This window comes from Aquarana catesbeiana, linkage group LG10 (assembly GCF_042186555.1).
Source record: "Aquarana catesbeiana isolate 2022-GZ linkage group LG10, ASM4218655v1, whole genome shotgun sequence".
Lineage (NCBI taxonomy): Eukaryota > Metazoa > Chordata > Amphibia > Anura > Ranidae > Aquarana > Aquarana catesbeiana.
Window position 1 is genome coordinate 205,991,326 of NC_133333.1, and position 25,857 is coordinate 206,017,182.

Sequence of the window (25,857 nt, forward strand, 5' to 3'; positions counted from 1 at the left end):
TGGTGTGGATCACCCGGAGCCCCGGGGGCACAAAGCTTGCGGTAGTTGCTGAGTATCCCCGACCCCAGCCGGGATCGAGGGTTTGCTGGAAAAATAGCAGGGGAAGGAGGGGAGAGAAGGGGGAGGAGAGAAACAAAAGGCAGGTGGCTGATGGGGCCCCATCCTGTCCCAAGGGGGATAAGGTGCCATATCTGCTTCCTTAGTGACAACCCAGGATTTATAAAGAGTCTCATCTTTTCTCCAGCAGTAAACAGCACTAATGAAGGGTATCTATATATGAGGAGAAGTTCAGAGTTTCACACCGAGCGTCTCTTCTAACTCCACGCTGGAACTTGAGAATACCCTTGTGCCACTAGAGATGTACCGGAGGGGGGGAGTGTGGGCTAGCTCCAAAGTCATAAAACCAGAGGGGGTACTGAACAAATAGCCCTCGGCTGCCCTTGATGATATGATAGGGGGTTCACAGAGGTGCCCAGGATCGATCCCTCCCTTCTAGAAACAAGTCCCCTGCAGAGTCTCCAGCAGTGTACTCACAAATTTCCAGGGGGAAGTCACCTGCGAATGGTGTCAGCCCATGCAGCCGCTTCTCTGGGAGAGGTGAAGAATTGCACTTTTTCGCCATCCTGCACCCTCAGTTTGGCTGGGAATAGCATACTATACTTGATCCCTTTCTCTCTCAGCATGGCACGGACGTGGTCGAAAGACTTCCGCTGTCTCTGTGTCTCTACAGAGTAGTCTGGAAAGATGAGAATTTTCGTGTTTTCGTAGTGTAGTTCTCCTTGCAAGCGAGCAGAGCGGAGCACGGTATCCCTGTCTCTGTAATGCAGGAGTTTGAAAATGAATGTGCGCGGCGGCGATCCCTGTGGGCCTCTGCTGGCAGGCATTCGATGGGCTCGTTCGATGGAGAAGTGCAGGGAAAATTGTGCTTTCGGGAGGAGAGTTGGCAGCAATTTCTCCATAAATCCGACCGGGTCTGTCCCCTCTGCACCCTCCGGGAGGCCGAGAACCCGGAGATTATTCCTCCGATTCCGGTTCTCGGCGTCCTCGGCCCTGAATTCAAGTGTGCTCACCTTCGTTTTGAGAATCTGAATGTCCTCATGGTGTTCTCTCTGCACATCTTCTGAGGCAGAGATCCGCCGTTCCACCTCCCCCACTCGCTCTCTGAAACGATCCATGTCCCGGCGAATGAGGGCAGTTTCCTCCTGGACGTGGTCTATCTTGATGGTGAGAGTGGCCTGGCATGTGGAGATAGCTTGCATCAGAGCCTCAAACGCCTGGGATCCAGCCTGGATCGCGCCGTCCGGCGGGGCGGATGTCTGCGTCTCCATGTGGTGAGCCTTAGAAAGAGAAGGCCCGGGCTTCGGCGGCGTTCACTTAGTCTCAGGGAGTTGCGGTTTCTGTGCCCCCTTTTTGTATCTGCGCATTCCCTGAGTCACAGGGGAGCCCTCGGTGTATTTGGCAGGGCAGTAGGTGCAAAATCCACACCAGGATTTTAGAAGGATATAAGTCCGGAGTGGGAGCTCTGGTACTACACGTCCGCTCCCAGCGCCATCTTGGACACGCCCCCCCCTATCATTCTTAAAGCGGCTGATGAACTCCTACGGCGATTCGCACAGCAGTGCCAACCTGCCACAGTATAATGACGGCGGCTGGTCGGCAAGCGGTTAATGGATGCAGGAATCTGCAAGATTTTGTTTAATTCTAACCCCAGGTTGAATGGAAAAAACAACTCAAAGTGTACACCCAGCTTTATATGGTTTATTGTTTCAGGGTGTATTTTTTTTTTAACATGGTGTATATATTACTTTGGCTAGGGCTGTTTTCTATTTTAGGTTCCACAGTGTACACTTTTTGCTGACACAGGCAAAGCTGCCTTTTGTTTGCAACACATCAACGTATACTTGTGTGGTAAAGTAATGTGCACCAAGGCACTGCCTATGGCCACTTATAGCCTATTTTCATAGCAGCTATTAAATTCATGCAATCCCCTTTATTTCAGGCAGGCCTAAAGGGAGATGTCCACAGATGTAGTATGGGGCGAGCAGGACAAAGCGGTAAGTAGGCCACACCATCCAGAGGCAAATCTGCCTATTTTCCCTACTCTTTCCAAAACAGAATGAAAAACAGCTTTATCATATATATATATATATATATATATATATATATATATATATATATATATATATATATATATATATATTAAAATTATTCTTATTGGTTAGTCACAATGTAGTCACCTGAATCTTTGCTATCAAATCATGATGACTTTAGTCACAGTGTGATAATATTGGGTGACATTCTAATGAAGTCATATTATTGTATAAAAGGTTATAAATAATACACACACATCAGAAGATAAGAAACACACCGGAGGATTGCTGTATTGAAGATACGTACTGTTCCGGTAAAGCAGAAATGGCTTTTGCTCATGCTGATGTCAGGAATTCTATGGCGAAATTTCACAATGCATTTTCCTCAGGTAGGTTAAGCTCTTTCTAAAAAATACATTATTTGTACAAGGAATATTCAGTCTATTGGGAGAAATGAAGCATGGACTATTTGCAGAATAGTCCTCTACAAGTGAAGGAATGACTGAAACAGTGAAAGAATCTTATTTAGACTAACCAGGTACAGACAAAGCAGAATTGATGTTGTTCCACTTGATATTTAAACTTTCTAGTTGTAGAATAAGAATGTGCATAATGACGCTGAGCATTAGAACATCATCGAACACCTAAATGTTTTAAAAGGCCAATCATCTCCACTATAGAGGGATTCTGGTTGTCTGACTCCGCCCCTGGCTTCTTATACAGTGTCTTGAAAAAGTATTCATGCCCCTTGAAATACCACTTTTCGGATATTTATTTGTAAAAAAAACTGAAAATCATTTATCATTTTCCTTCCACTTGCCAAGTATGTGTCACTTTGTGTTGGTCTATCACATAAAATCCCAATAAAATACATTTACGTTTTTGGTTGTAACATGACAAAATTTCAAGGGGTATGAATACTTTTTCAAGGCCCTGTACATGTTGAATACTCCATATTCCAACAATAAGATCTCCCTGCCATAATTCCCAGCCTGGTTATGTGCTCCTGGGAGAGTTTGCTGTGATACAGCTCCTCCTATTATGTCTCCATAATATAAAACCAATAATACTGTAAATCAAACAGGAATAGTGAGAAATCCTCATAATGAGCACATCAGGTGAACAGATCTGAGAACTAAGAGCAGTGATGGTGGGAACTCCTCATAATGGGTACAAAAGGTGTGCAGACCCAGGAGTACTTACAGGGACAGTGGGAGACTCTAATAATGGGCATAGAAGGAGTGCAGAGCTGGGACCTCAGCATAGAGATCTCATTAATGGAACGCTGAAGAGAAAGAAGAAACTGCTAGATGGGTTTAACTCTCCAGCACCTACCAATAACTGAAATCTCAGTTTTGAATGAACTGGCCCTTTAAATATATGCTCATTCCTTGAATGGCCTTTATCGATAGTGCTGCATAATTTTCATAATATGTTATAGTTGATGCATATATGATATTCGTTATAGGATTTGTGTGAACCATATTTATTGTAAAATTACTTTAGGCCGGCTAGTGTATCATTCCTGCTGGCAATTTGCCATGTTTAGATGGAACACAATTGTGCTTTAACTGTTCTGAATTCAAATGCATTGCATAGAGACTATACCACGCTCTCCTTTTGAATATCTTGCTGCAGGTGTCTTTAAAGGAGACGTGTTAATTGACATCAGCATTGGACCCGCCATAGACCATCTCTATTCAGCGCAGAAAAATTTCAGAGATATCATCCTTCTCAAGCCTACTGAGCAAAGTATTCTAGAAGTGAAAAAACAGATGAACAGCCGAACCGGAGCGTTTGATTGCTCACATGCCTCTACATTTGCTACAGAAATGGCAGGAAATAGGTGAAGTATCTGCCAATTTTTTTTTTATCAGAGTACAGTGCAATGAGCCAGTAATGTTGGGAGGGGGCCAGACACAATGGGGAAGATTTATTAAAACTGGAGCTTGCAAAATCTGGTGCAGCTCTGCATAACAACCAATCAGCTTCCAGGTTTTACTGTCAAAGCCTAATAGAACAAGCTGAAGTTAGAAGCCAATTGGCTACCATGCACAGCTGCACAATATTTCAAGTGCTACAGTTTAATATAACTTTCCCTAATCTTTAAAGCATTTTGTATTCTCTTTTAATTAGCTGTTTCAGTTTGTGAAAAGTTTGGTAAATCAGGTAGTAATATTACAATTTATGGGACATGTGATCCCCAGCAAAAAGAGGTGGAGAGGAGGGGGCAGGGGGGAAAACTGGAAAGAGGGGGACTGGAGAAAGGCAGAGAGAGTAAAACAGAGAATAGGCGAGAACAGCAGAGAAAGGTGAGGAGAGGGGAGAGGACAGGAGTACAGAAGAGAGAGAAGGGGAGCAAATGAGAGGAAGAGAGGAGGTGAGGAGACAAGAGGAGAACAGTAAAAAGTGTAGGGGAGGAGAGCAGTAGCAATAGCTGAACTGGCTCAACAGATACAACACAAAAAAAAATATATATATATATATATATATATATATATATATATATATATATATATATATATATATATATATATATATATATATATATATATATATATATATATATATATAATTTATTATACAGTGGGGATGGAAAGTATTCAGACCCCCTTTAATTTTTTCACTCTTTGTTATATTGCAGCCATTTGCTAAAATCATTTAAGTTTATTTTTTTTCCTCATTAATGTATACACAGCACCCCATATTGACAGAAAAACACAGAGTTGTTGACATTTTTGCAGATTTATTAAAAAAGAAAAACTGAAATTTCACATGGTCCTAGGTATTCAGTCCCTTTGCTGTGACACTCATATATTTAACTCAGGTGCTGTCCATTTCTTCTGATCATCAATGAGATTGAGGTTCTACACCTTCATTTGAGTCCAGCTGTGTTTCATTATACTGATTGGACTTGATTAGGAAAGCCACACACCTGTCTATATAAGACCTTACAGCTCACAGTGCATGTCAGAGCAAATGAGAATCATGAGGTCAAAGGAACTGCCTGAAGAGCTCAGAGACAGAATTGTGGCAAGGCACAGATCTGGCCAAGGTTACAAAAAAAATTCTGCTGCACTTAAGGTTCCTAAGAGCACAGTGGCCTCCATAATCCTTAAATGGAAGACGTTTGGGACGTCCAGAACCCTTCCTAGAGCTGGCCGTCCGGCCAAACTGAGCTATCGGGGGAGAAGAGCCTTGGTGAGAGAGGTAAAGAAGAACCCAAAGATCACTGTGGCTGAGCTCCAGAGATGCAGTCGTGAGATGGTAGAAAGTTGTAGAAAGTCAACCATCACTGCAGCCCTCCACCAGTTGGGGCTTTATGGCAGTGTGGCCAGACGGAAGCCTCTCCTCAGTTCAAGACACATGAAAGCCCGCATGGAGTTTGCTAAAAAAACACCTGAAGGACTCCAAGATAGTGAGAAATAAGATTCTTTGGTCTGATGAGACCAAGATAGAACTTTTTGGCCTTTAATTCTAAGCGGTATGTGTGGAGAAAACCAGGCACTGCTCGCCACCTGTCCAATACAGTCCCCACAGTGAAGCATGGTGGTGGCAGCATTATGCTGTGGGGGTGTTTTTCAGCTGCAGGAACAGGACGACTGGTTGCAATCGAGGGAAAGCTGAATGTTGCCAAGTACAGGGATGTCCTGGACGAAAATCTTCTCCAGAGTGCTCCTGACCTCAGACTGGGCCGAAGGTTTACCTTCCAACAAGACAATGACCCTAAGCACACAGCTAAAATAACGAAGGCGTGGCATCACAACAACTCCGTAACTGTTCTTGAATGGCCCAGCCAGAGCCCTGACTTAAACCCAATTGAGCATCTCTGGAGAGACCTAGAAATGTCTGTTCACCAACGTTTACCATCCAACCTGACAGAACTGGAGAGGATCTGCAAGGAGGAATGGCAGAGGATCCCCAAATCCAGGTGTGAAAAACTTGTTGCATCTTTCCCAAAAAGACTCATGGCTGTATTAGATCAAAAAGGTGCTTCTACTAATTACTGAGCAAATGGTTTGAATACTTAGGACCATGTGATATTTCAGTTTTTCTTTTTTAATAAATCTGTAAAAATGTCAACAAGTCTGTGTTTTTCTGTCAATATGGGGTGCTGTGTGTACATTGAGGAAAAAAATGAACTTAAATGATTTTAGCAAATGGCTGCAATATAACAAAGAGTGAAAAATTTAAGGGAGTCTGAATACTTTCCATCCCCACTGTATTTAAAAAAAAGCTCTTCTATCACTTATGCTTTTTAGTCTACCTTAAAGAAAAACTTCACGAAATGGTCAGTGATTGCTTTCCAACCAGCAACTAAAGACAATAAACAGTTTGTTCAGAAGGAACAAAGGTAGTGGCTGGCTGCAAAAAATACTCCCCCATTCCCCCCAGCATTGATGGTCAGTGGCTGGTTGGAACAATAACCCTGTAAAGCATTGGTTATCAGTAGCTGGCTTTAGAAATACAGTATTTGTGTTCAAATATCCCCCTGGCATTGGTGGTCAGTGGCTGGCAGGAATAATAATTGGCGGTACATGACTGGCTGGAGCAGTAGCCATCTTCCCCAGCATTGGTGGTTAGTGGCTGGTTGGTTGACACAACAAACTACCCCCCACCAGCATTGTTGATTAATGGCTGGCTGGGACACTAAACCTGCTCCCAGCATTGGTGGTTAGTGGAGTGGCTATCTGGAACAAACATTTTCATCAATAGCTGACTGTAAAAATACACCCCTGCAGCATTGGTGGTCAGTGGCTGGCTGTAAAAATTCCCTTCCAACATTAGTGATCATCTAGTTGAGCACTGGATAGAGGCTTCTTTCAGTGCCAGATCACAGAGAGCATTCCAGTAACTGGCACACCACTGCCACTCTGCCTATTGCAGCTGGGCACCCTGTAAATGGTACTATCTAGTGCAGATCACACTTCTAATGTGTGCAGTGAGTGCACAGTGGGCTGTACCCTCCTTGGGACAATGTGCACTGCATACACTGAACACATCATGTATGTGTAGCAAGGTCCCTTGCCTCCTTTAGTCTAATGAGAACCTCCAGAGCCAAGAGCTGCTGACATCCTTCTGTATAGAGTGGGTTGTAAGGCATAGTGGGTGTAGTGTAAGATAGATTCATGGGCGCCAGACACTACTTGAATGCAAAGAGATTTTATTTCTCTTGAACGTAACTGTAGGAGAGAGGGTTTAGGGCCAGGACACCCTTAAGGTAGTTGCAATGTTAATTGGCAGACTCCGAGTCTTCTATAGATAGACAGCCATGCAGGGAAAGGCATCCAGCTAGACACCACATCTGCATGTGTAGGAATGCTGTCTCCTATGGCAACAGTCTTAGAACAGTTCCTAACACAAGTCAGGAACAACAAACTCCTTAATTTTCTTTACAATCACTTCTTGTAGTTTCTCAACCCACTGAGCTCCCAGTCTCTCTCACTAGACTTGCTGTTTCACTGAAACCAAATCCCTTGAACTCTTCCAGTCTTCCCTTTAGTATCTTCCTCAAGCGTCACCCCTGCTTCTCTGCTGGGTCCCTAGCTTGGCACTTAAGATACTTCTCAAGCTTCACCCAAATGGCCTGCTCGGTCCCTGGCTCAACACACAAGGCTGCTCTGCAAGCATCGCCTCCGCTGGCTCGGCCCTTGGCTTGACACCTGCTGAAGTTTCGCCATTCTTCACTGTCCCTGGTTGGTGAGAATACTGCTCTGGTACTTGCTTCAGCTACTCACAGTGGTCCCTGGTAACAAGGTGGATGATCCCTTAGTGTCGACTGCTTTCCCTCTACCTCTGACCATGACAGGTTCTCTGGCCGGCAGAACCGTTACTTCTGGTTGGACTGCAAGGTGCAGTCTCAAACCTATGCTGCTCTCTTGCTTCTGGATAGGCCCTTAGACAGCCTAGCAGCCAGATGTGCCCAGGATAGGCCCATGCTCCGGCCTTGCAGCCCGGGCAATACAAATACACACCCACCCAGACAGCCATCCAGGTGGCACAGAACACTGATTACCTGACTCCACCCAAATATATAGGTTCTCCCAGCAGGCCAAGGGATTTAATAAAACCCCTGCCCATTGGCTGAGATACTCCATATACTTCTAATCTGTCCTTGCTTTTTAATTTAAATTTAATGTTGAATGTGACATTGGATGTGCTTCTGCCTTCCAGTGAGCGATGTGAGGAAAAGGAAGTTGGACTCAGGGCGGCAATTACCCATGTTGTAAAATTCGATCCAAACCTGGAAAATCTCACAGACCCAATTGTGCTACCACAAGCCGACTGCCTGGCTATGGGGTATATTCTGGAATTCATTAGCAAAGACCTTGACGATTTTGTGAACAATTTTAGGAGATTCTCAAAGCATCTGAAACCTGGTGGGCACTTATTGTATTGTGGAGGACTAAATGGCACATTTTATATGGTTGGGGGGGAGAGGTTCCATATGGTAAAGTATAATGAAAGCAACTTGGGAAGTATACTCAGTAATGAAGGGTTTGTTATCACCCAATTGGAGGTCTCCCAAAGAAAGGCTGAGAGTGATCTGTCTGATTTTGATTCAGTTGTGTTCTGCACAGCTTATAAACAGCAGAAACTTATTTAGGCATACCACCTACAGTATGTATTTGACCAAGGTGTGTAGGCAGTCTTCTGGACACAGAGATTGTCAGTTGCAAACCTGCTTCAAAAATCTGAAAAACAGCTTTTCATAAATGATAGCACTGCTGAGCGCACATCAGAAATAGCCCGGTGTAATCAAAGTATAGTAGATATTATGTATCGTATATAGTATATAAAGATAGTAAATTAAATCTGGCACATAAAATTCTAATAAAGGTAATAAAAAATAAAATTGTGACTCTTCTGCTACTTTAGGATACACTATGCTCTGCCCATTGGGTCGCTGAAAACAGCTTTTCATACTGGCATAAACAAGCTGTGGTCATTTTTAGCTAGTGGCTCTTGGCAGGCTTCCAAAGATACACAAGTCCTAATGAAGGGGTCATCCTAAGATCTTAGAAATGTGTCAGCATCTTTGAATGATTTCTGATGCTAATAAAATGACAAAAATCGAAATATTCTGATTTCAGAACTTTTATTTGTGGTGCTTTTACACCTTGATTCATGCACTATTTAACCATTTATGAACCGTCTCCCACCAGCCATATGCATATATGTGGCAGCATGATGGTAGGTTTTAATGCCGGGCTGCCATATTCATGTGTACTCCTCCTGGCAATGCTGTTTTGTGTTGGGAGTGAACTCACTCTGTGCCCCCCAGTGCTGTGGCTGAGCTGTCACTAACAGCTCCCAGTCACTATTTGCGATCACGTGATCACTGTGGCAGCCAAGTTATCAAATGATCAGAAACCTGCCCACCAGCCTCTGACATTAAAGTGTTTGTAAACCCTTATATATACCCAGTGAAGTGAACAGCCTCAGGTGATACACAGAGATTAAACAAATCTCTGTGTACTTATTTATCTGCAGACTTCTCTCCTCTACATCCCTTCAAAAGGGCAGACAAGTGTTAAAATCTTTCTTCATCTGTTAGTATCACAAAGGAGGGGCAGAGAGGCTGCAGTTACAATGTGTGAGAGCTGACTGGGGGAAAGAAACACACTCCCCCTCCATACAGCAGAACTGTGTTCTGAATAGACAAGTCGTCTGCTGAGATACTTAAAAATGTATCTCATGTGTAGGGAAAACTTCTAAGAAGTGACTAGGCATGTGTAGAACAAAAAATGTTTTGATTCATTATTTACATAAATTTGTTTAGTTAAATTTGTTTAATTTGTTTTCGGAATTTGTTTTGTTAATTCGAATCAATTCAAAATTTCCGAATTTGGTCAAATTGGGAAAATTTGAATCGATTCGAACTCAAGTTCCATTTGAATTCGAATCGAATTTCATTCAAAATCAAATTTATTCTGTTCGAAATTCAAATTTTGGAAGATGGATATATTCTATAATTTTATTTTCTATTTTTTTCTTTTCTATTATATTCTTTTCAAAATTTGAATTTCAGAAAATGGTTATATTGTTATATTCATTCTATTCTAGTCTATTGTTTTTTCTATTCTAGTCCTTTCTATTCTATTCTTTTCTTTTCTATTCACATTCAAATTTAGGAAGATGATTATATTCTTTCTATTCTATTATATTATATTTTTTTTTATTCTATTCCTTTATTTTTTATTTAATTTGATTCTTTTATTCTCTATTCTATTTTGTTCTGTTTTACTCTATTCTTTTCTATTCTATTCTTTTCTATTCTATGTTTTTTTTCTTTTTTTATTTGTAATCTGTTCTGTTTTACTCTTTTATTATTTTTTTATTTTCTATTCTTTTATCTTCTATTATATTATTTTCTATTTTATTCCTTTATTTTCTATTCTATTTTATTCTCTTCAGAAATTCAAATTTGATTAGAAAACAATTAGAATTGAAATTTCGTCTGAAATTTTGTTTGGTTATTTCCGATTCATTTAAATTCATTATTATTGTAATTCGTAAATTCGGATACATCCAAATTTCTGAATAATGAAAAAATTTTCAGAATTTCGATTTAGAATGAACCGAACTGCACCTGTCTAGAAGTGACACATGCTGATAACAGAGAAACAAAGCACCGGAGAGAAACGACACTAAAGCCACGATCATATTGTTGGCCAACAAAACCGGGGAATTTTGTCCAAAGGGCATTGGCCCAAACTTATCTTGTATACACACGGCCACACAATTGTTGGCCAACAAATACAAACGTAGTGGCATACCACGTTGTTTTTCAGCTCTTTAACGCCACCCTTTGGGCTCCTTCTGCTCATTTCGTGTTAGTAGAAGTTTGAGTGTTGATTCGCACTTTTCTTTTTGCGCTTTTCATTTTGCGCTTTTCAGTTAGTTTCTGAACGGCTGCTCCTCAACCAGACATGTCGCGGAATCGGTGGAGATAACGTGTTCTCTATTATTGGCCTTGGAGTTATTGCTTTGACATTATTTTTTTGGTTGAATAATGATTTGATTTGGTATATTTTCTATATTTTTGGATGCATAGAATGCACTTTTTGGTTAATTTCTATTGGCAGATAGCATGTCTAATTTTATTTGGTTTCTTTTTGTAATGCACAATAAAAAAAAATGTGGAGAATACTTGGCTGTGTTTTACTTCAAATGACAGTTTGGGAGTAGGCAGTTACATTAAAAAAAAATACAATGTAAAATTGACAAGGGACACCAACATAGTTGTATCTTTGATCTTTAAAACTACGGGATAATGGTGTTGTGGTAACTTGCCCAAATAAAAAAAAAAAAAAAAAAAAAAAAAAAAAGCATAATATTATTCTTGATATCACTAGAAAAAAAAAAACCTTTGAAAATTTGTTTGCAATAACCATCAGTATCATCAGCAAAGCAGCTTCATTATTATCCCATTAAAGAAGAAGAGAATTGTGCGCTGCATTTCTAGATTTCATAATTTGCCGCATCACGAATGTTAATTCTCCATTACGAACACTAGTTTACAAGACCGACCGCTTCTGGCTCCTCCTTGCTTCCGATCATGCGTGTTTGTACTTTGGACTTTTGTCCAATGGACTTGTGTACACACACTCGGAAAATCCGACATCATAAATTTGTCCGTGGAAAATTTTAAAACCTGCTAGCCAACATTTGTCTGTGGAAAGTCTGACAACAATTGTCCAATGGAGCATACACACAGTCGGATTTTCCACCAACAGCTTGTCAACGAACATTTCCCGTCGAAAAGTACGATAGTGTGTACGCAGCTTTGGAGAGAGATAAGTAAACGCTACAGATATATGTGCTTTGCTCAGATCCCAGATCCCCCCCCCCCCTCATGTGAATTGGTAAGGGGTTGTACCCCTACCATTTCACAAAAGAAAGTGTCAAAAATAGTAAAAAAGACAGGAGACACTTAGGGACAAGTCCTTTATTAAAAGATAAAAAAATAAAAATGTCCTACGATGTCCATTCATCTTCTATCACACCACCGAAGAGCCGAAAAAAGGAAGAAAAAAGAACCGCAACAGCTTCGCTTCAATGGGAGGCTCCCGCCGAGTGATGCTTCTTCTGACGTCACAAGGCGTCAGAGGGGGGAGGGGTCACCCGTTTACGTCACCGGGTGGCCCTGCCCTCAGCTATATAAGAGCTGTCACCAAGAAGAAGTGTCACTCGGTGGGAGCCTCCCAGGGTGGTAGAGGTGTTGCTTTTTTTTTTTTTTTTTTTTTTTCGGCTCGTCGGCAGCCTGATTGAAGATGAATGGACATCGTTGGACATTTTTACTTTTTTATCGTTTAATAAAAGTCTTGTCCCTAAGTGTCTCATGTCTTTTTGACTATTTTTGACACTTTCTTTTGTGAAATGGTAGGTGTACAATGTACACCTTACCAATTCACATGGGGGGGCGGGATCTGGGTGTCCCCTTGTTAAAGGGGGCTTCCAGATTCCATTAAGCCCCCTGCCTGCATAACCCCCACAACCACCAGGCAAGGTTTGTGGGGATGAGGCCATTGTCCCCATCAACATAGAAGAATGTGTGGAATGTTGATATATCAAACCTATAGTGACCAACACATTTCCAGACAGGTACAACACAATACCGTTTTATGTAAATTTTGTTGTCTGCACATGACATTGAATTCACAAAGGGGGGGCGGTGGGATCTGGGCATCCCCTTGTTAAAGGGGGCTTCCAGATTCTGATAAGCCCCCCACCCGCATACCGCCACAACCACCGGGCAAGGGTTGTGGGGATGACATCCTTGTTCCCATCAACATGGGGACAAGGTGTTTTGGGGGGCTACACCAAAGCACCCTCCCCATGTTGAGGGCATGTGGCCCGGTACGGTTAAGGAGGAGGGGCGCTCTCTCGCCCCCCCTCTTTTCCTGCAGCCTGCCAGGTTGCGTGCTCGGATAAGGGTCTGGTATGGATTTTGGGGGGCCCCTATGCCATTTTTTTAAACTTGGTGCAGGGTTCCCCTTAAAATCCATACCAGACCTGAAGGGCCTGGTAATGGACTGGGGGGGGGAACCCATGCCATTTTTTTCAATGAGTTGTATCTATATTGTCGAGACCCGACAATTCATTATAGCCGTGATCCATTTTAAATGACTTTTTTCCTTTTTAGAAATGACATTTTGCTGCGGTATTGTTAAAACACGGGAAAACTGCGCCACTTTACAGGCATACTATAGACAGCCCCCAGGCACAATATTTAAAGGAATATTTTATTTTTATTGTTTCACTTTAAGCATTATTAAAATCACCGCAGGACCTGGATCCCCAAACACTTTTTATGACAATAACTTATATATAAGCCTTTAAAATGGGCACTTTTGATTTTTCATGTTAGTGTCCCATAGACTTTAACAGTGTTCCGCAGCTTTCGAAATTTGCCCCGAACACCGCATATTGTTCAGTGTTCGCCGATTGTCCAAACAGCCAAAGTTCGGCCCGAACTTATGCTCGGGCCGAACCGTTCGCCCATCCCTACTAAGGAGCAACAGTCTGAAAAAAGAAGAGAAGCTGCACTGAAGAAGACGAGGTAAAACACATAACTATTCCAAATGGGTTTCGACTCATTTTGAGATTTTCTTTCATTTCCCTATAGTGATTTTGACACAGGAAGGGAATTCATCCCTGTGAGATACAGCAAAAAAACAACAAAAAACAGATAGTGTTCCTAAACCCTTCCAGAATCTATGGAAACAGTTTCAAAATATTGGCTTTGATGTGTTTCAACACTGAATCTCTTCCCCAACACTTAAACCATAAAGGACGTATATAACCCTTAAGGATAAGTTCACTTTTTTTTTTTTTTTAATTCTTTTTATTTCAGTTTTTACATTTTAAGAGACAAAACAGAGCCTATTGAGCATACCCAGGCTAGGCACACATAGATTTCAATAAAAACAAACAAAACCAAACATCACAAAAGTATCCTAAGTGCCAAAATTAACAACTTGCTCCATTGGCTTCGGAGGATATTTGTATATTGTAAGGTATCAACTACTAAGGTTAGTATTGAGCCTTGCTCTGGTAAGCTGAAAGTGACAGTTCTCTGGAGTGCGAAATGACCATACTTGTATATTCTTTTAGCGCCTTGCAAGGTAATTTACTAACTGAGAGGTTCAGGGTCAATATTAGTGGAAGAATCCTGGACCCAAATGTCCCAAACTTTGTGGAATTTCTTTCTATAATACACAAGCTTAATATATTCTAGTAAAGTTAGTCTGTAAACTAAGGTCTGTTTTGTTAGTTTATAGCAGTAGTTTGCTATTTTATAAACTTACAGCAAGCCGTGGCCATCTTAAGTGTGGGCATCTGAAGCCAGACTGTATTTCTTCCTGGATCTCATCCTTGCAGATCTCACACATACTCAGTGCAGCACAAGCAGTGTAATAGGTTTCAGGTCATGTTTCCATAGCAACGGCAGTGTCAGAGGAAGTTGCCGCCCCTTCCCAGAAGGCATTGCAAACAGGAAATGATGCAATGGGCCACAACCAGGGAGGAGGAAGTGAAAAATGAATACAGCAGATATACAGTAGGTGCTGAGAAAAAAAATAAAATAATATCCAATTAGTTTACAATGCACAGTTTAGCCACTTACCAACCGGCCCATAGCCGAATGACGGCTGCAGGGCGGTTGGATAACTCTGGGAGGACGTACTATGACGTCCTCCCAGAATTCCCCTATCGCGCGCACCCGAACATATCCGTGACCGGTAAATGGCCGCTGATCGCGGCCGTTTACCATGTGAACGCGCCGTCAAATGACGGCGCAATCACATGTAAACAGACCGGCGTCATCTGATGAAGCCGGTTCCTCTCCTCCCCTCCTGTGTACCGATCGGTACACAGTGAGCGGGGAGGGGGATGGATGGATGTCTGCAGCGCTGTGGGCTGTATGTGTAGTGCCCACAGCGCTGCACAGAGACATCCAGCCATCCATCCATCCATGCTCAGCCATCCCTCACTACTATGCAATGCTGTGCAATACTCTGCAATACCCCCACAATACTCTGCAATGCTGTGCAATACTCTGCAATACCCCCACAATACTCTGCAATGCTGTGCAATACTCTGCAATACCCCCACAATACTCTGCAATGCTGTGCAATACTCTGCAATGCTGTGCAATACTCTGCAATGCTGTGCAATACTCTGCAATACCCCCACAATACTCTGCAATGCTGTGCAATACTCTGCAATACCCCCACAATACTCTGCAATGCCCCCACAATACTCTGCAATGCCCCCGCCATACTCTGCAATGCCCCCGCCATACTCTGCAATGCCCCCGCCATACTCTGCAATGCCCCCGCCATACTCTGCCATGCCCCCGCCATACCCCGCAATACCCCGCCATACCCCGCCATACTCCGCCATACCCCGCCATACTCCGCCATACCCCGCAATACCCCGCCATACTCCGCAATACCCCGCCATACTCCGCCATGCTGAGCCATGCTCAGCTGTACTCGCCCTCTGTATGTGGCCAGGCTGTGGAAGTCTCACACATGTGGTATTGCCGTACTCAGGAGGAGCAGGAGAATCTATTTTGGGGTGTCATTTTTGGTATGTACATGTTATGTGGTAGAAATATTGTATAAATGGACAACTTTGTGTTAAAAAAAAAAAAAGCGTTTTAACCACTTCCCGCCCGCCGGCCATCATACAACGTCCTTGAATTTGTGCGGGGATATCTGAATGATGGGTGCAGCTACAGGCATCATTCAGATATCAACTTTTTCAGCCAGCGATTCCCTACACCATGAGAATGATCATAGTAGCTGTTCCACTGCTTGATCGTTCTTACGGGAGGCGAGAGGGGATGCCCCCCCCCCTCCCTCACTTCTACCGACTCAGCACTACGATCGAAGCCAGGATCGTGTTTTTTTTTTTTTTTTTTTTTTTTTTTTTTTTTTTTTATTTCAGGCTTCCCAGCCTAGAGGTGAGATGTGGGGTCTTATTGACCCCATATCTCACTGTAAAGAGGACCTGTCATGCCATATTCCTATTACAAGGATGTTTATATTCCTTGTAATAGGAATAAAAGTGGTCAAAAATTTTTTTTTTTTGGGAAAAAAGCATCAAACTAAAATAAATAAAGTAAAATGAACAATAAAAAAAAAAAAAAAATTTAAAGCGCCCCTGTCCCTGTGTGCTCGCATGCAGAAGCGAACGCATACGTAAGTCCCGCCCACATATGAAAACGGTGTTCAAAACACACATGTGAGCTATCGCTGCGATCGGTAGAGCGAGAGCAATAATTTTGGCCCTAGACCTCCTCTGTAACTCAAAACATGTAACCAGTAAAAACTTTTAAAGCGTCGCCTATGGGGATTTTTGAGTAGCAAAGTTTGGTGCCATTCCACAAGCGCGTGCAATTTTGAAAGGTGACATGTTGGGTATCTATTTACTCGGCGTAACTTCATCTTTCACATTATGCAAAAACATTAGGCTAACTTTGCTGTTTTGGTTTTTGTAAAGCACAAAACAGTTTTTTTTCCAAAAAAAACGCGTTTAAAAAATTGCTGCGCAAATACCGTGCGAGATAAAAAGTTGCAACGACCGCCATTGTATTCTCTAGGGTCTTTGCTAAAAAAACATATATAATGTTTTGGGGTTCTATATAATTTTCTAGCTAATAAATGATGATTTTTACATGTAGGAGAGAAATGTCAGAATTGGCCTGGGTGCTCCAGAACGCCTGAAGGTGCTCCCCTGCATGTTGGGCCTCTGTATGTGGCCACGCTGTGTAAAAGTCTCACACATGTGGTATCGCCGTACTCGGGAGTAATAGCAGAATGTGTTTTGGGGTGTAATTTGTGGTATGCATATGCGGTGTGTGAGAAATAACCTGCTAATATGACAATTTTGTGGGAGGAAAAAAAAAAGTAAAAAAAAAACCTTGATTTTGCAAAGAATTGTGGGAAAAAATGACAACTTCAAAAAACTCACCATGCATCTTTCTAAATACCTTGGAATGTCTTCTTTCCAAAAAGGGGTCATTTGGGGGGTATTTGTACTTTTCTGGAATGTTAGGGTCTCAAGAAATTAGATAGGCCGTCAGCACTTCAGGTGTGATCAATTTTCAGATATTCGCACCATAGCTTTTGGACTCTCTAACTTTCACAAAGACCAAATAATATCCACCGATTTGGGTTAATTTTACCAAAGATATGTAGCGGTATAAATTTTGGCCAAAATATATGAAAAAAAATGACTAATTTGCAAAATATTATAACAGAAATGAAGAAAAATGTATTTTTTTACAGATTTTTCGGTCTTTTTTCTTTTACGGCGCAAAAAATAAAGAACCCAGTGGTGATTAAATACCACCAAAAGAAAGCTCCATTTATGTGAAAAAAAGGACAAAAATTTCATATAGATACAGTGTTGCATGACTGAGTAATTGTCATTCAAAATGTGAGAGCACCAAAAGCTGAAAATTGGTCTGGTTAGGAAGGGGGTTTAAGTGCCCAGTGGTCAAGTGGTTAGTGAGGGATGCTGAAGAGTTGTAAAAGTGGGTGGAACTCCACTTTAAATAGGTGGCTTTGTATATTGGCAGACTAGCATTAATTAATTTTTTCCACAAGGGTAGATTTTATGCTGATAGGGATTTCCACTGGAGCAGAATAGTTTTCTTGCATAAAACAATAACAATCCTATCAGAGTCCTGGAAGCCCTAAGATAAGCCAGAGTTTCTACCAGACCCAGCAAACATACCTCCACAGTGTGGGGTACCCAGAGAAGTGTGACTGAGTATATTACTGAAGCTACAGCTTCCCAATATGTTTGCATATGGGAGCATTGCCAAAAGATGTGAATGAAGTCCGCTGCCGGATCTACTGAGCACTGCCAGCACTCCGCGGGAGCGGATGGGTATATTCTGCGTAGATGTGCAGTCGTGAGGTAAATTTTGTGTAGGATTTTGTATTGAATCAACCTGTCCCTTGCAGTAACTAGCTGCAGAAAGGAACACTCCCACATTTCCTATCAATCTTCATTGTCTAAGTTAGGGACGTTTAGTGCCCATTTAAATTTAAGAGTCTCCAGAGGGTTATAGATATTGGAAAGTGATTTGGTGAGGGTGTCATCTCTAAGTACCTCTTCTTCGAGAGTAGAGGTATAGAAGGCTATTGATTGCTGCTCGAATTGTGTTTGAAAGCTTGCCTCAATTGGAGATATCTAAAAAGGTATACATTAGGAAGGTCAAACTGTGTTTTTAGAATATCAAAAGTCTTCAATTCTCCACCTACACATTTCTGTTCCAGATATTTAATGCCCTTTACCAGATCGTAGGGTCAGGTATAGAGATAAATTCCGGTAATGATGGGTTAAGCCATAAAGGGATATGTTGGGAAATGTGACTGGGGAGGGGGGGGTAAGACGTAGGGCTTGGGCCATTGAGCAGGCTTTTAAGACAACATTCATGGCGGCAGTCAGGGGCACCTCTATATATGAGGTTTTTAACTACTTACGGACCGCCCGCCGTCGTTATATGAGTTATCAGCGGCGGGAGAGGGGCCCCCCTCCCGCTGCACTCCGGTGCCCTCCACCGCTCATCAGAGCTGCCGGCAACAGCAGAGACGATCGCATCTGCTCCCATCTGTGGTATGGAGCTGAGTGAGGGGAAGATGGCCCCACCCGTCTCCATACCATTGCAGAGCGGAAGCGACGTCAAAACATCACTTCCGCCCATAGCTCTTAAAGAGACATTTTTTTTAAAAAAATTTTTTTTTAGTGTAAATATGAGACCTGAGGTCTTTTTGACCCCAGATCTCATATTTAAGAGGTCCTGTCATACTTTTTTTTTCTATTACAAGGGATGTTTACATTCCTTGTAATAGGAATAAAAGTGACACCATTTTTTTAAAATAGGACTGTATAAAAAAATTAAAGGTAAAATAATTAACAATTTTTTTTTTTTAAACATGCCCCATCCCGCCGAGCTCGCATGCAGAAGCAAACGCATACTTGAGTAGCGGCTGCATATGAAAACGGTTTTCAAACCACACATGTGAGCTATTGTTGCGATCGGTAGAGCGAGAGCAATAATTCTAGCCCTAGACCTCCTCTTTAACTCAAAACATGAAACCTGTACAATGTTTTAAATGTTGCATATGGAGATTTTTAAAGGTAAAAGTTTGTCGCCATTCCACGAGCGGCACAACTTTGAAGCGTGACATGTTGGGTATCAATTTACTCGGCATAACATCATCTTTTACAATATAAAAAAAATTGGACCAACTTTACTGTTGTCTTATTTTTAATTAAAAAAAGTGTATTTTTTTTCAAAAAAAGTGTGCTTGTAAGACCACTGCGCAAATACAGTGTAACAAAAAGTATTGCAACGACTGCCATTTTATTCTCTAGGGTGTTGGAAAAAAAATGTTTGGGGGTTCTAAGTAATTTTCCAGCAAAAAAAACTGATATAACTTGTAAACAACAAGTCTGAAAAATAGGCCCGGTCTTAAAGTGGTTAAATAATAAACATGTTCTACTTACCTACTATGCGCAATGGTTTGGCACAGAGCAGCCCAATCCTCTTCTTTTTGGGTCCCTCACCAGCAGTCCTGCCTCCTCCCTCCTGCTGTGCACCTCTCAATAGTAAGCCTCTTGCTATGGGGGGCACTTGAAGAGGACATTGTCCATTCGCGGACAGAGCATGGCTCGACCTCGCTCTCTCCTCATTGGCTCACTGGCTGTGATTGTCAGCAGCAGGAGCCATTGAGAGAGAGACCTAGGAAAGCCGCTGCTCCTTTGCACATTGCCTAATCGGGATGGGGCTCATGTAAGTATAAGGGGGGTTTGGGGGGGGTGCATCACCAGAAGGTTTTTTACCCTAAAACGGTAGTAAACCGCAGGTGCTTACAAAAAATAATCCCTACAGGGCAATATCATAATGTGCTAGTATGCATCGCATACTAGCACATTATGATAGACTTACCTTAGAAAGAAGCCCACCAATGCTGCAATGTCACAGCTGAGATGGCTGACATCTTCACCCGGTCTTCCTTCCTGGTTCGCGGGCTACGGCTACATGAGTGGCTGGGGGTGCGATGAGGTCAGCCCCTGACTGTTTTCATGAAGTTCTTATTTATTGTAGACTCAGACAAAGCAATCAAAGCTAACTTTATAGGTACAAGAAAGCCCAGGTCTTGTTTAAACATGCCCCTTAAGCCCCTCCCATGGTTAATAGTTTGGTCATGCCCACATTTTGCCATGGCACACTTTGAGTGCCACAGGTCACTTGCTCCCTCAAGTGTCCCTCATTATGAGGTTTAAAAGTTGGAAGGTATGGTGATTGTTGTGTTCATATTGATGTACAGTATTTTCTTCCCCTGTAGGTGGTATTTAAGTGTCATTAAACCCAGACTAATAAAAAACTTGTATGTAGTCATGTGCCGGCTGTTTTGTGCAGACTCCCACCCCCACTGCTGCAGGCAATTGGGGACCTGGAGACGCGGCTGTGCTCTGGGCTGTCTTCCCCACTGACAACACAGCTGATACTGTCAGAGTGGCTGTTCTGCGGGCTTCTCCTAGTTCATAAAGTCTTGCAGGTGATGCCTGTCTTCTTCCACATAGGAGACTTCTGGCAAGTACCTAAAGTAATCAGATTTTCAAGCTTTTTTAAATTGGGGGTTCCTTATAAGTTGGCCTGACATGAGCGGATATGGACACTTTGGCTCTGATCTCTTGGCTCTTTGGAATGAGTGTATCTATAGCTAAAGCTCTTGTTTTTATTTTTGGATGGACTGGTGAGAAGTTATAACTCCCATCGGGTTTTGTTGCCATCTGTGACCCCTTTAGGGAAATTTACTGTATTTTTGTCAGTGACCACCAATGTCATCAGCACTGAAAGCGTGGGAAAATCCAAACTTTTTAAATGTAATCAGAACATAAATAGAGAGAACATTTTCCAATGGGAACACTTGTTCTGGTGATAAATATGTAACAGGGTATTTCCACCACTTTGAAAAGATTTAGGCTGGGTTCACACTATTGTGAATTGGATGTGGGTTTTTTCCGCATCCAATTCGCATAGCAAGAGATTGTGAGCGGCTCTCTATAGAGCCAGTTCACACATCTCCGCAGTGGCTCTGGGGCGAATTGCACAGGAGACCTGTGTGTCTTTTGGTCCATTTCAGGTCCGAATTCAGCCCAAAATTCAGGCTGAAATCGGACCTGAAATGGTGACTGGAGATGCACCGGGCCCCTGCTGTGAGCCGCTGCGTTCTCCAGTGTGGACCCAGCCTTACTCTCAATTCCTACTGTATCGGGCACAGATGGCAAAAGATGACAGGTTTAATGTAAGTGATAGATATAAAAATGGACAAGAGGTCCGCAAGAATTTGTCAACGAGGGACAACTGGTATTACAAAACTACAAAGAGCTATATTGAAAAAACACAATTTCTTATAAATACAAAAAATAAACCACCACCATATATTCAAGTAAAATATGACAATGTTTCAAAGGACACAGGTAACTACCACAGACACTCATCTATCCACATGCACACTGATATATAATAGAATATGTATGACCAAAAGCCCACTGTGAGGAAGGTAACCACAGACCCAGGGAAGCAGGGATTGCTCAGTAAAGGGATCACCTCACAGTGGGCTTTTGGAGCAGAGGTGAGCTGTGGATGGGGGGTACAGAGGTGAGCTGTGGGCAGGGGGTGCAGAGGTAAGCTGTGAATGAGGGGGTACAGGTGTGAGCTGCGGATGAGGGGGAACAGAGGTAAGCTGTGGACGAGTGAGGTACAGAGGTGAACCAGGGAGTGGGGGGGTACAGAAGTGGGCTGTGGATGGGGGGTACAGAGTTGAGCTGTGAATGGGGGATACAGAGGAGAGATGTGGATGGAAGGGGTACAGTTGTGAGCTGTGGATGTTGGGGTATAGAGGTGAGCTGGGGATGGGAGGGATAAAGAGGTGAGCTGTGGATTTGGGGGTACAGAGGTGAGCTATGGAAGGGGAGGTACTGAGGTGAGCTGTGGATGGAGAGTGTTAGAATATTATTCCAAATTCATAATTCGGCACTTATAGGTGTTATATTATATTCATGGCAAGCTTGCAAAGCATATTTGGTTTTATGATTAGTCATAATAAATATAGTATGTGTGAATGACCTTGATCAAGTGTTCAGTAAAATAGATCTTCATCTAAAGCTGAGCATTGCTGGAAGTTTCTGGTGTATGAGAATGATATATAAGCAGGGCTTTTTTTCTCAAACAATAGGTGCTGGAACTCAACCACGACCCTCCAAAACCCCTCATCCCACACACACCCTCCAAATCACATCAAATAGTGGGTGCGGTCATATTTTACAAACGGTAGAAGGTCTTAAAGGGGCATTAAATATCAGGATTGCATTACATACAGTGTGCAGAGTTGTCACTTGTAAACACAGAAACCAGACCTCTGTGTTTACAAGTGATTGTGGTGAGCAGGTACCAAAGGGTCTGAGCCAGAGGTGGTGGAATTGAGTTCCACCAAGTTCCCCCTGAAAAAAAGCCCTGTATATAAGGTATCTTGGTATAGAATTTCATGAGAAGACAAAAATAGACATTTATCTAAGTAGCTAGAGGAATAATACATATTTGGTTATAGCCTGTTAAGTTAGTTTAGTGTAGTCTCAGTCATATTAGTAAGTATTAGCGTATAGTTACTTAATGTATTTAAAGCGGAGTTCCACCCTAAAGTGGAACTTCCGCTCATCGGATTTCTCCCCCCCTCCGGTGCCTCAATTGGCACCTTCCAGGGGGGAGGGGGGTGCAGATACCTGTATATACAGGTATCTGCACCCACTTCCGGGAATAGCTAGCCGCAGCTAGCCGCAAATGCCCGCCCCCCCCCCCGTTGTGTTCTGGGAAACACACAGTTCCCACAACACAACGGGGACCAGTGTAGACGCGCAGCGCGACTCGCACATGCGCAGTAGGGAACCGGGCAGTGAAGCCGCAACGCTTCACTCCCTGATTCCCTGACCGAGGATGGCGGTGGGGGCAGCCGAGAGACGAGCAATCAATCGGCTTCGGCTGCCGACATCGCTGGACCCAGGGACAGGTAAGTGTCCATTTATTAAAAGTCAGCAGCTGCAGTATTTGTAGCTGCTGGCTTTTAATATTTTTGTTAAAGGTGGAGCTCCGCTTTAAAGTTGGTAATATGTGTTCATATTAGTAGATGTTTGGTTATATGACATTACACGATCAGCACATTACTACAAGTGTCACATATGGGATTGTCAATCAAACTCTATGACTCTCTGAGTCAGTATCTCCTTTTGTATAGCATAGCATATAGCATATAGAAATGAATATGTTCCATACAAGGTTCTAAGTTTTTGTGAGGTTGTGACGTTCACATGTAACATATAAAGCCAACGCTTCTATATTGAAGGTCAGACAGACACACACCCACAAGGAGAGATGACATAGACATATTTTCACAAAGACTTTGACAAGTTGGAACAGCTGATTTCTCTAAGAAGTCAAAGAACGTCATTTCCTGCTTCTTTTTGGGCTACACGAGACAGCATGGAAACAGACGGCAGCAGCCATGAAGCACACATGCTTTCATAAGCTTATTACAGCTTTATAACTATTTATTCTATTTCATATATTTTTACCTACACTGAACTGAACTATTATACTTTTTACATTGTATTTACAATGCCAATTGTGTGACAATAAACTCACACTTTGTTTTAAGTCAGTCTGATTATCAATGCTATTCATCCAGAAATGCCCTTGAGATACAAGAATATTAGATATTGAATTTATTCTTAATTTTGGTGAGTCAGAACCTGCCGTCATTTCTCAATTTTTACGAAAATCTCAATCCTTGCTGAGGGGGGAGAGATTAGCTCAGTTTTGCAAACATTCAAGTCTCGAGAAAAAATACGGTTCAGAACCCATCAACCAAGAGGCGTTTGTGTTGCGTCAGATGTGCAGTAACAGACGATTGAAGGCGAGAAATTCTTCTAAATACGGTGAATAAAAGTTATGAAATTTATTGATGAAATAGCTAGAGAAAGCAAGCTAGAGTTTAAAGATGCGTCTTTTTATCCAAATGACAGTCACTTGTGGGCATATATGTACAATGAATGTTTACAGGCCAATACACAGATTGAAAAATCCAGGTTTACTGTACACAAAATTACAGAAAAAGATAATGTGTTAAAACTAGTAAGAATATTTATTAAGATTATTAATATTTTACCTGCCAAAAAATATGTATACACTAAATCAGACAGAGGCTAACAATGTACAGAACACAGGAATACATGAAAATGTGTCCCAAGATTCTTTTAGTTGTCCAAACTGTGAGATTTTTTGTGATTACAATTGGAATCTAAAAAAATGATTTTGCCAGAGTTACAAAATAACAGACAGATTGCTGTAATTTCAACAGATGACAAAAAGACTGAATCCAAGTTTAAGTCACAATCCTCTTATATTCAGGAAAGTTCAGAAATGGAGAATGTTGATACTACTGATGAAATAGAAATGAAAGATAAAAACTTATGTAGAACTGCAAAACTAAAGTTGCAAATACATGACCAACTTATGAAAGTTTTAAAAGATTTTCCTATTTATGACTTTGAGGCAACTGTATTTTCTAATTGGGATTTATTTGAAATGTTTACGGATCTTTTTAATCTGTCAAATGATCAACGCAATTACATATTTCAGTTGTGGGTTCCCGTTAATTTTGCTGAACAAATTAATTCACCTGTTATTGATGACGATGGTCAGGAAAAGCAAAATGACACGTCAGAGTGCGACAATTATTGCTATGTATGACCGGTGAGCAAATACCGACCATAGAAATGTTAGATCTATTACAGACTACTGCAGAAGAAGATCCATTTGAGTTTAAAATAAAATTTTGCAAGGTTTATGAAATGATATTTGGAGTAAATGACAATTACCCAGGTTTAAAAATAGCTTTCATAAAAAAATGTAAATACATTGACCCAACTTCAGTAGCTGTAGCACAGGAACATCAAAATTTAAATGATATAGTAAGCTTAATTGATAAAATTAGGAGACAATTGAATCAAAGCAATCTCACACATGAGGTAGCTATAATTCAATGTGACAAAAATAGTCAGGCTATAGACATGTCAGAAACGACAGTTCTTAGCAAGAATGAGGATGACAGGTGCAGACAAGTGAGGCAAGGAGAGCCTATCATGTGTCTTTACTGTCATAGATCTGGCCATATGAGAAAACATATAAAAAACAAATATATATATAAAACACAAAGCGCTGTGATGCTAAATAGCTGATAATTACACATAAAACCAAGTGAGGCTGGTATCAAAAGAGAGTGTTTTCAGAGTCACTTAAAAAGAATAAATAATGATATTTGAAGCGCTTCACAATGTGCATGAAAATGAATATATAAGAATAAATATAAATATAAATAGTCAAATAAATCCAGCGGTGAGTAAAAATTCCTAAAAAATCCAGCAATCAAAATAGTGTAAAATTATAAAAAATTAGTGACACCAAATGTGTAAAAAAATTCACATAAAAAATCCACATAAACATAAATATATAGGGATGTATTCAGAAGGTTCAATTATACAGGTGTAGAATCCTGATTGGTATAGAGCTTTTGATCACTAGCAAAGCTGTTTAAAAACACTTGCTTAATCAAGGTGCTCATTGACCTTCATAGTAACAATGTGCTTTTTGCTTCTATTCACAACCAATGTGAGAATC

General features: G+C 41.6%; 1 protein-coding gene across 1 annotated transcript in view; it reads left to right on the plus strand.

Moving 5' to 3' along the window:
- The first annotated feature begins 2,339 nt into the window (after nucleotides 1-2,339).
- The window catches only part of LOC141111146 (uncharacterized), a 39,510-nt gene continuing 15,992 nt past the window's right edge, over nucleotides 2,340-25,857 (plus strand). Inside the window, exons 1-2 of the mRNA XM_073603188.1 lie at nucleotides 2,340-2,479; nucleotides 3,729-3,936. Coding sequence (XP_073459289.1) covers nucleotides 2,416-2,479; nucleotides 3,729-3,936 — 272 coding nt within the window. The 5' untranslated portion in view covers nucleotides 2,340-2,415. The remainder of the gene's footprint in view (nucleotides 2,480-3,728; nucleotides 3,937-25,857) is intronic.